The sequence below is a fragment of the Salvia miltiorrhiza genome, chromosome 6 (genome assembly GCF_028751815.1).
Source record: "Salvia miltiorrhiza cultivar Shanhuang (shh) chromosome 6, IMPLAD_Smil_shh, whole genome shotgun sequence".
NCBI lineage: Eukaryota > Viridiplantae > Streptophyta > Magnoliopsida > Lamiales > Lamiaceae > Salvia > Salvia miltiorrhiza.
The window spans coordinates 25,666,931-25,677,697 of NC_080392.1; the positions used below are offsets into that span (position 1 = coordinate 25,666,931).

General features: G+C 39.2%; 1 protein-coding gene across 1 annotated transcript; it reads right to left on the reverse strand.

Moving 5' to 3' along the window:
- Positions 1-4,372: 4,372 nt before the first annotated feature.
- Positions 4,373-10,561, reverse strand: LOC130990682 (uncharacterized). The gene is made up of 3 exons (XM_057914906.1): positions 9,752-10,561; positions 9,143-9,679; positions 4,373-4,555 (listed from the first exon to the last, which is right to left on the reverse strand). Exons 1-3 carry the CDS (start codon positions 10,559-10,561, stop codon positions 4,373-4,375), a joined length of 1,530 nt encoding a protein of 509 aa, XP_057770889.1.
- Positions 10,562-10,767: the final 206 nt, after the last annotated feature.

Below are 10,767 nucleotides of genomic sequence, written 5' to 3' on the forward strand. Positions count from 1 at the left end.
GCCGAGGAGGCTGCGCAGACGCCAAGTAGCCGAGAAGGCTGCGCAGACAACATAACCTAGAAAGCAGCAAACACCAGCCCAGCCTAAAAAGCAGCGCAGACACAAGCGTAGCCAAGAAGACAGCGCAGGCTTATCTCAAGGCAAATACCCGAAAATGCTAGCACGGACAAGAGCTTCCCGACTACTTTCTGAAGGAGGCAAAAGCTGCAAGGCCGTTGGAGCAAGGATAGTTATCGGTGACAACGACATCAAGGACGCGATGAGCACGTACCATGAAGAGAAAAGACAATCCTGCCCTCTCGTCTTTGTTCTCTATAAATAACACACTTGTAATAGAATAGGGGGAGATTTTTTCAGTTCTTACCAACATATATCTTGTACTCTTGAAGAACTATTCCATTGGAGAACGTTGAAGCACTCATCGAATTTTACTCTTCAGGTCTCAATCTTTTATTAATCCTTTAGTTTAGGACGTTGGTGAACTGACCACCACATCCACTTTGTCTTATTCTTCTTCAGAGGCATCTTCAATGTCCTCTAAGAACCAGTCGAATGTGCCAACATCAACCCCATCAGTAGCAGCTTCTGAATGTTGTGCTTCTTCAGTGTCACTGTTTAACTGATGATTTCTTAGTTTTAATGCAGCCTTTTTGTCAGTATGCTGCCCATCTTTAGTTTCTTTAGTAACAATAACGTTCTGACCAGCAAGGGCAAGAGTGGATGTTTCTCCTTGATCCACAGCCTCTTGTTTAACTTGCATGTTCTCCAAAGCATGCAAGTCATCCCACATGCTCATGGGGCCAGATCTCTTTGAAGTTCCTGAGTCCATGATGAGAGAGTTGGATTATGACTTTTTGCTGTAAAGATCTTGGTCGGGGGTCCCCAAGACTTTCAGCGTGGATGGAAGCTGATGAAAAGTCTGATGAGCATGGTTGAGCAGGGTTTTGGAGAGAGGCTCATGCCGTGAAGGTTCTTCTCTAGAGCGAAGAATGCTGGGCTCTGAGGTTGATGAATTGGAAAGAGAAGAAGCTGACGTATTCATGAGGAATACTTCAGAGTTTGTCTGGTACATGATAACACTCATGTTTCCATTGTTTTTATTGTTCATATGATGATAATTTTATAGGAAATTGAGTGTTGGATGATTGTTTTGTGTTTAAATTGCTTTATCTTGTGAAATATGTTACTTGCTTGAACTTTGATGAATTTTACAGGATTTCCGAGATGGAATTTGGAAATATTGTCAGAAATAGAAATTGTAGTTCATCTTAAGAGGAGTTCTTGAGCGCAAACGGATCGTAAATCGGAGTTCGGAAAAGAAAGTTATGGCCAAAATACAAAAGTCGCGCACAGTAGTGAATAGTGTTGACGGAAATTTCCGAATTTTCGGGAATTTTTGGGTTTTTTATATTTTCTCAGTATTTTCGAGTTCTACACTGTATTTATCTCTTGTTCCTATTTATAGGTCCTTTCCCTGACCTAATAGACACATCTTTTTACCTCTCTTCACCTCTTTTTCTCCTCTTCTCATATTTTTCAGTTTTAGACTTAGGATTTTAATGCTTTCATAGATTAGATTTCTTTTCCTGCAAGATTCAAGATTCCAGTTGTTCATCCTGAATTCTTTTTGAGTTTTATCTATTATATTTTTTTCAATTGCTTTCTTTAATTTATGCTTTTATTTTATTTTATGATGTCTAGCTAGTTCTTTTATCTAAACCTAGGGTTTGTACAAAGTTGTTTTAATATGTGTGTTTGATTTGTTGATATCAATTTGCCCTCCAACTTGTGATTCATGATTCCTGGTGCATGTTTTCTTGTGAATTACCTGATCAATAATTTACATGTCTAGCTGTTCAGTTTGAGTCTTGAATGCGATAATTGTTCAGCCGATTCAGGAATGCATGATATAGTGTTAGCCTTGAGTCTTGAATGTGACAGTTGAAGCTATAGGAAAGTATTCTTTGTGTGCTATTTGGAGTTAATTTATTCCTTGGAGTCTTGAATGTGAAAAGGGGTAAATTAATCTACGTTCATAGGTGTTCGTTAGAGAAGCTTGTGAATAATATAGTGATCTTTCATCAGGGTTGGATTAAATTGGTAATTGAATTAATAGAGTGAATGCATGTGTTTGAGTAACGATAGTACATCCCTAGGGTCAGAGTTTTTTTTTTTATCATTTGAGTTTTTATCCTGTTTTGTTTTGTTTGGATTTTAGTTTTTTTTCTTCGTTCTTAGTTGAGTTTGCCAGAATATTACTAGAGTTTACTTAGGATTACTTAGAGTGAATCGTTATAATAGTCCATGTGGATACGATACTCGACTTGTTGTTTCTGTTCTACGATTACACTGTTTAGTTGCAGTTTTTATTGTTAAGAAATTAGCGATCAACTTTTTGGCGCCGTTGCCGGGGACTATTTAGAATGTACTTTAATATTTCTGATTAAACTTATTCATTATTTCAGGCGTTATAAGTTTTTTTTTTCTTGTTTCTTATTTTCGTTTGGTGTCTCAGCTGTTCGATAACCGCGAGAAGAAGAAGCAAGCGATGGCTGAGAATTTTGATCTTGAAGCTACGTGGCGTATGATTGCAGAACTGCAGAGGCAGCTGAATGAGCAAAGACAAATTAAAGAGGCCAACAGACGTGCGCAGCCTCCTCCACCACCTTCACTACTCGATTACATGTACCAATCTCAAGTTGGGCAATTTGATGGAGGTGGTGTTGGATTTGTATACTGAAAGCAAGAACGTTTTATGCTTGTATACAATGATTCCTGTGTTCACTATTTTATTTCCTATCTGATTGGGTTCATGATTGCATATGTATGTTCTTTATCTCTATATAAGTAGATTATATGGTGTGTTGTAGATCACAGAAGACCGTATAATTAGAATAACCTTAAGAGGTATAATATAATCACAGCCGAAATAACTCTAGGACAAGTTATTGGTTTAGGCTGCGGTATAGATGGAAGTAGTTTGTCTTGACTACTTATCTATACTGGTACGTCATAACGTATTGATAGGACCACAGTGAGATGTATTCTTCTATCTGACTTAAGTGAAGAATCAAGATCTCGGTAACTTATATGATCTTAATACTAATAAGATTTCAGATATATATGTTGATTCGTTTATCACTTTGATTTACAATGAGCGAGAGTTATATAGTAACTTGAGTACTCTGTATCTTGGGTGATAGCGGTTAATATATGATATTTGATTATCTGTATTAGTACTCGTATCCGTATAGGATAATGACATCCCCTTAAGGAGCTCAATAATGTTTATTGCGTTAAACCCTGCAGGTTGATTAAGTTCAGGCGCAATAATAAGTTTTGAGTGGTACTGCTTAAGGATTACAAAGAGATTAATTAATTGAGGCTGTCAGAGCTATAATTAATTAATGGATGTTGGATATTTTAAATACGAGGATTTAATAAGTCTAAATACAAGCCCCGACTCATCACCGGCAATAAAGGGGTAAGTCAGTATCGGTTCTCTAGTGGAATGAACTGATATTTATAAATTAATTATGGTCTGGGCTGACCATAGATAAATTAATTTATTTGAGGCCCGTCTTTATTCCTTGTATCTGGTCCTTGGACTGGCCCAAAGTCTTCTAGCCCAGAAAGAGCTGGAAATCATCCAACCCTAAAACCTGCGCCCCCTCCCTCTGTATTTTCTATTTAAATACAGCTGTCAGCTCTCAGGAAATACACACTGATAAAATTAGAGTATTTGAGAGAGCTGGTAGGCGCAGGAAACGTGTGGGATTTTTCAGCTTGGGACTTTCATAGCTCGTTCTCCATCCAACGGTGAAAGCTGAGCGGGATACAGTCGAGAAGATCAGAACTGAAGTCTTTCGATACGACCATCAACGACCTCTGCATCCGCTTTACAAGTAAGTATTCCTAATACCTACGTGCAGCTGTTAAATTCATAGCAGCATGTTTAAGATTAATCGTTGCATGATAAATTAATAATAATCCAAGAAACGATCATCGGGCAAACGGAACGTTAATTCAGTTTAATATTCCTTCAGGTGGATGGTCAGCTATGCAGGCAAACACTTTTGAATTGGAGGAGATGGCCTCCAATAGCTACCAATTGCAACATGATCGGAGCTCCACAAGGATGATTGTCAATGAGCCTAAGAAGGTGTCACTTGAAGAGATGATGCAGCAGTTGTTGGTGCAGATGACTAGTTTCGAAACTACTATTGACAACAAGATGGCCAGTATAGAGACGACTGTGGGTGCCAAGATTGCCAATCTTGAGAATAGCATGGGTGCCAGGATGGCCAGTCTAGAGAATGATATGGCTAACATGGGGAACAATGTTTGAGCACAGTCCAAGCAGGTACAGATTTTAGAGACGCAAGTTAGCCAAATGGCTAGCCATGCAGTTGCGCAGAACAGGCCTGGACATACCGAAGGCAAGCAGAATGACCAATGCAATGCGATTTTCGATGGCACTGTGTCTCCAAAAGATGAGGAGGCGATTGAATTTTTCCTGGCAAACTGTGAGGAGACGAGCAAGGAGCATGAATCTCTGATTGAGGAACCATACAAGGCTCATATTCCACTTAGGGAATACATTCCAAAGGTTCCATTCCCCCGTAGGCTGATGAAGAGGGAGGTGCTTGAAGAGCAATGTGCTCTGAAGCCAAGCAAAAATGTGGATGCCAAGGAAATCAAGCTGGAGATCTCCCATTGCAAGAATGAGAAAAAAGTTGTCAATCCCGAGGAGACAGAGCATAGACGTATAGTGGATGAGCTAGAGAGACTACTTGAAGAATCGGACCAACGTGCACAGCCTCAAAATCTCTCACAATTGCATGATCCCAAGGATAAAGAAGAAAAGGCAGTTGTTCACACCAAGAAGATGGGGGATGAGGATAGGAAAATCTCGCAGGCGAAAGCTGTGTGCACTGAGCTGCCAATGAAGCTACTTTCGAAGAAGAAAGATCCGGGTAGCTTCACCATTGAGTGCGAGATTGGAGGAGAGCTCTTTCCCGAGGCTCTTTGTGATTTAGGGGCTAGTGTCAATGTGATGCCCATCTCTGTTTTCAAGCGGCTGGGAATTGAAGATCTCAAGCCGACCTCGAGGGAGATTCAGATGGCGGATAGATCAAGAGTGAAGCCGAGAGGAAAGCTTGAAGACATCTTTGTGAAGGTTGACAAGCTCGTCTTCCCTATGGATTTCTTGGTCCTCGATATTCCTGAAGATGCAAATCCGCCATTGATTCTTGGTCGATCATTCTTAGCTACGGGGCGAGCTATGATAGATGTGCCTAATGGAAGCGTTATCTTTCACGTAGCTGATGCGCATGAGTCCTCTGTCTCTGTTCGTGTTAGACGGTCTGTCACGCCCGCTGCGTTTGATGTTCATTGAGGCTATGAGGTATCGTCGAGCTCTAGACGTTAAATTAAGCACTTGTTGGGAGGTAACCCAACTGTTTTTCTTTGTTATGTTTTTCTTTCTTTTAGTTTCTTTTTGTTTCTTTGTTTTCTTTGTTTTGGTGTTTTAGTGCAGTGTTGAGCTTGGAAGATGTGGGAACTCGCGCCTTGTTCATACCACCACCATGGAGCATGTGTTTCTGTGAGTAGTGACACACATATCATCATCCCTCCAAACTTATTTTCGAACATATGTTGTGTAATAAGTTTGGGGGAGGGGGTGAGAGTAGATATGTGTATCACTTTTATTATTTTTGTTGGCTTTTTTGTTTTATCTTGATTGGTTGATGGTGTGTGATTGTTAGCTCCATTAGATTTCTGGTAAGATGCCAATGATGATTTCTGTGAAAAAAATTTGAATTTGATTTTCTTTGATGATTTGAGCATAATTGGAACTAATTTGCATAATTCTAAAGTAATTTTAACCTTGACTTTTGGACGTTGAATAAACCTGTGAGATTTTGAGCCATAACTGTTTTTCATACACAGTTTATTCTTTGTTGTGAGTTTTGTCATGCATGTGGTGATCTTCTAGAACTTGCCATGGTTTCTGTGTTGAGGTTGCTGTTGTGCTCAGGATTAGGAGATGATTTTAGGCCATCTTTTGTTAGCCACATTATTATCTCAAACACTGTCCTTAACGAAAAATTTATCCTTGGTTATCCATTTTGAGCCTATTTAGCTTTTATTTTTTAGCCGGATGATAGTGGGTTGTGTTGATCTTTATGTGGTGAATATTCATAGTGGGTTGTGAAAAAGAAGGGATGATATTGTGCTACTAATTACTCTTATAAGTTTTAGAAAAGTTGTTACAAAAAAAAAAGAAAAAAAAAGAAAAAAAAAGTGTGAAGTTCAGTGTATATTGAGAAATTTGTTAGAAAATCGACTTTGTTTGTTGGAAATAAATGGAGAGCATAAAAGAGTGTTTAGTTTTGTTTTGTGATGATTAAATCCCTTGAGTTGTGTTGATTATGGTGGCATAGTTGGGAGGAAGATGAAATTTATTCCATACTTGATTTGTGAAGTTATAAGGTGTTGGTGTTCTTAATTATTTTGAGTCACTTAGCCTATATTTCCCTACCTTAACCAATGTCCCAACATTATAACCCAAAGAAAAAGACCTTTTTGATCTTAGTCCTGGCACACTTTTAGTGATGGAGATTGTAGACGATTGGCAAACCTATGGTAAGTGATCTGCATTGCATTGAATTCGATGAGAGCATACACGTCCTATATATTCCATCAAATTGAGAGTTAAGTGATACACATACCTTGTGAGATTCAATTGTTTGGAATGTCAAGGTTGATTTTACTATAGGTTGTGTTTATTGGTGAATTTTGTGCTTAATTATTGAGGATTTGAGAATTCTACTCCCTCCGTCCACCAATTAAAGCCCTACTTGCCCTTAAATTTTTGTCCACCAATTAAAGCCCCATTGTGCTTTTTGTACCATTTTACCCTCTCTTTTTACTTGTAATTACTGCCCTTTGCCATTAATTATCCCACCTCAAAATTTAATCCACTTAATTACCCTATCTAATTAATTGACTAATTATTTTACTAACAAATTGAGAAGGGGCGGTGGTGGGATTTAATTCTCCTCAAATTGTGTTTCACGATTTACATCTGACACCTATATTGTTCTAGAGAATTCCTAGAGAACCCTAGTTCTTCCTTCTTCTCTCTCTCTTTGAATTCGAAGAACACACCATCTCTTCGTCTTCATCTCTCTGAAATTGAAGGAAACCCTAGATCTACGCACCATTCTCTGATTTATCTTCGTCTATCTGAAATCGAAGAAAGCCCTAGATCTATCATTCTTTCTCTCTTAGTCTTCGTCTCTCTGAATTCGAAGAAAACCCACGATCTTCGTGTTCCTCTCTCTGAATCAATTGAGAAGATTAGATCTTCGTCTGCTTTTCTCGGATTGATTGAGACCCACGATCTTCGTGTTTCTCTCTCTGAATCGATTGAGAAGCCTAGATCTTTGTCTTTCTCTCTCTGAATTCGAAGAAAATCCTAGATCTACACTTATCCCGTCCATGGATCTCTCTGGCTCTCACATCACTCCATCTTCATCGATGGACTCGATGGTGGAAGAAACTCCATTCCCGGAGAAGGCTCTCTCTGTACCAGACACGGTCATGTCGGAATCTGACTTGCCGCTTTAGATCTCTAGAAATCTGAAGCCATCCTCCCCGATGCAGGCTACGAAAAATAGGTAGCAACCGGGGTCATGGCTGATGACGAACCCCCGCCTACAACACTGAGAAGAGAGAGGTCGAAGGCCGAGCTTATTGAACGCCTGAAAACTATAGGGTTCTTCTCCCTTGTATTCTATCTCTCATACCATCAGGTGAAGTCGTTTTCATTTCTTTGGTGGGGGATGGCTGGTGATGCCTTAACTGATTTTTCTGTTCAGTGTATGGTGGGTGATGGCTGGTGATGCCTTGTCTGATTTCTTTGTTCATTTCATTGGTGGGTGATGGCTGGTGATGCCTTATCTGATTTTTGCCTTCTGTGATGTCTAGCTTTTGTGTATATGTGGTGCCGATTGTGTATCTTCGATGCCTTTTCCTATGTATATGTGGTGCCGATTGTGTATCTGTGGTGCCGATTGTGCATCTATGGTGCCGATTGTCGGCACCTATGGTGTCGATTGTGTATCTATGGTGCCAATTGTGTATCTGTGAAGTTAAAGGATAGGTATAATATGGCCCTGTGATGATTTTTGTAATTCTGAGGGCAAAAATAACAAGATAATGTACTTACTCATGATCATGCTAAGGAGTTCTAGCTGAGACACTTAAGCTTACAAAAAATGGTTTACATTTCAAACACCCCCAAAAACAATTGCATGGTGTTTGTTGCTGTAAACATTGGAGCTATACTATTCCCTAGTGACTAAGAGCATCCACAGCGCATGGAGCGAAGGGAGCGTCGATCCGGCGTGAAGAAACGTCCGCCGCGCTGGAGAACCGGCCAAGTGCGAGGCCGAGGCGAAGCCTAGACACGGGTTGAAGAGGAGGCGTGTGTGGCGCGTCCTGCGGACGCGCCGTTTTTTTAAAAAAAAAATCTAAATTCGTGAATTTTGGCGAAGGAAACCTGTGAATTTTGGCGAAGGAAACCTCTGGAGTGAATTTTTGCTGGAAAAGAGACGCAGATGGGGGGAAGGGGGAAGGAGACGCAGATGGGGGGGAAGGAATGGAGTCAGTGGGGAAAGAAAGAAGAAAAGGGGAGTAGGTGGGTGGGGAATTTTGTTTTTTTTTTTGCTTTTTTTTTCTTTTAAAATCTTAATTATTTAAATTATGTAATTTTTTTATTATTTAAATTGTGTAATTTTTATTTTTATTGCAATGTTTAATTTAAATTTTAATGAAATTTGAATTAAAAATACATTTGGTCTCGTTTTGGTCCGATTGAGTCCTAGAAAATTAGTGTAATTTTTATTTTTTTTATGGTATTTAAATTATGTCTTTAAATTATTGTAATGTTTAATTTTATTTTTAATGAAATTAGAAATTTAAAAATAAAAGTGTAGAAATATGAATTTTGTGGAAATGGGGATTTAAGCACCCACCTAAGACATAATGCATTGGAGAGGGGTGTGTCTTAAGTGGTGCCCACTCCTAAGACACCCCTCTAAGACACCACCATTGTGGATGCTCTAATAGCAACCTGTTGTAGCCCTTCTATTACATCATCCAGATTGTAAATTGCATCTCCCTCACTTCCTGCCAACTGTAGCTCCTGTAGGCTCTCCCTTACAAGGTCTTCTGGTACCTTGATTACCTCTGGTAGAATTCCAAGTCCGCTTTGTCTTTCCTTGTTGATATGAGGAATTTTGTAGTTGTTCCCACCTTTAGCCTTTATAATCTCATGGTAGCAGCCTTGTAAAGTGAGGAACACATTGTTAATCTTCTCTGGTGGGTATTCTACATATGCATCATTCACATTTTTCAGTAGCTCTTCAACATCTGTGGCTGGCTTTTGATATTTGAGTGTCTGTATAGCTCTGAAAAATCCTAGATCATTAACATTTGTATCCGGTGAATTAGCCGACTGGCATACTAGTTGGATGTTAAATCCATCAGTATTTGCAACCGCTAGAAAATCCGGATCATTGGGTTTTATGTGGGGTTTGGCATTATCTTGTTGGATAAATATGTGCTTGCTTGCAAACTGTGGCCACTTGGCTTTGATTGCTGGGATAATCTGCAAAAATAAAGCTAAATGATGAATCTGATTCAGATTCTGATAGCATTCTACAAATTCAGATTTGCTTACCTCATTGATTAGGCAAGCTTTGATGATGTCCTTTGTAATGGCTGGAATTGGTCTCACTTCCATGGTGCCTTTGCACCTGTTCTTTGAATTTCTTTGTGCTGCTTCATTTGTTGTGAAAGGAAAGATGCCAAACTTTCCATCAAATAGGACTGTGCCATCACTATCTATTATAGGCCTTGCCACAGCACACATAAACATAATCTTTGGAATGTATCTCTTTGATTTGCAAGTCCTATATGGTTCTACTTCGTCTGGCATAAGGTAATACCTGTCTTTAGTTTTGGTAAGATAGAACCATTTCTCATCTATATGAATAGTGTTGTACATACTTTGAAAGGGTATAAAACCACTCTCACTAACTGAACTGAGCTGTTTCAGGCTCCAACTAAGCCTAGACAACCTGTTTTGTGTGGTAAGGAAGGGTTTTATGGCATTTGTATGTGGTTTCAGTTTTTTCTCCTTCACCAACTTGTGAATCAAAGACTTAGACACACCTAGGTTTGTAGACATGCATCTCAATGAAGATCTTTCTAAAACAGAAAGTTTCTTCACTTTTTCAACATCAATGTTCATCTTATCTTTGTGTAGGCAACCTTTTCTAATTGATTTTACCTGGACAGGTACACCACATTCTCTCTGATTTGAGACTTGGCTCCAAATCCTCCAAATGGTCTTCAAGTTTACTTTGAAATGGAGGGCAGCGTCCTTTTTTGCACCATAATGAAGTTTGCCTGCAGTGCTATGTTCAAGAAGCCACTGAGCCAATTTATTTCTGTCATCATCTTTCAATTTGGGCCTTTCTATGGCCATTTTCAGTACTTTTCTTTTAGTTGGTGAGAATTGAATGCAAGATGAAGTTATGGTTGTATTTATAGAGGATTAGAGGGTAGTTGTAGTTTGATTTTCCCTCCAAACTTTTGGAGGGACCCCCTGTACTTTTGTAGACTTTGTTCAATGAAAATTCCATTTGCCTCCAAATTTTTTCTATTCTTCGAATGTGTCAGTGTGATACAACT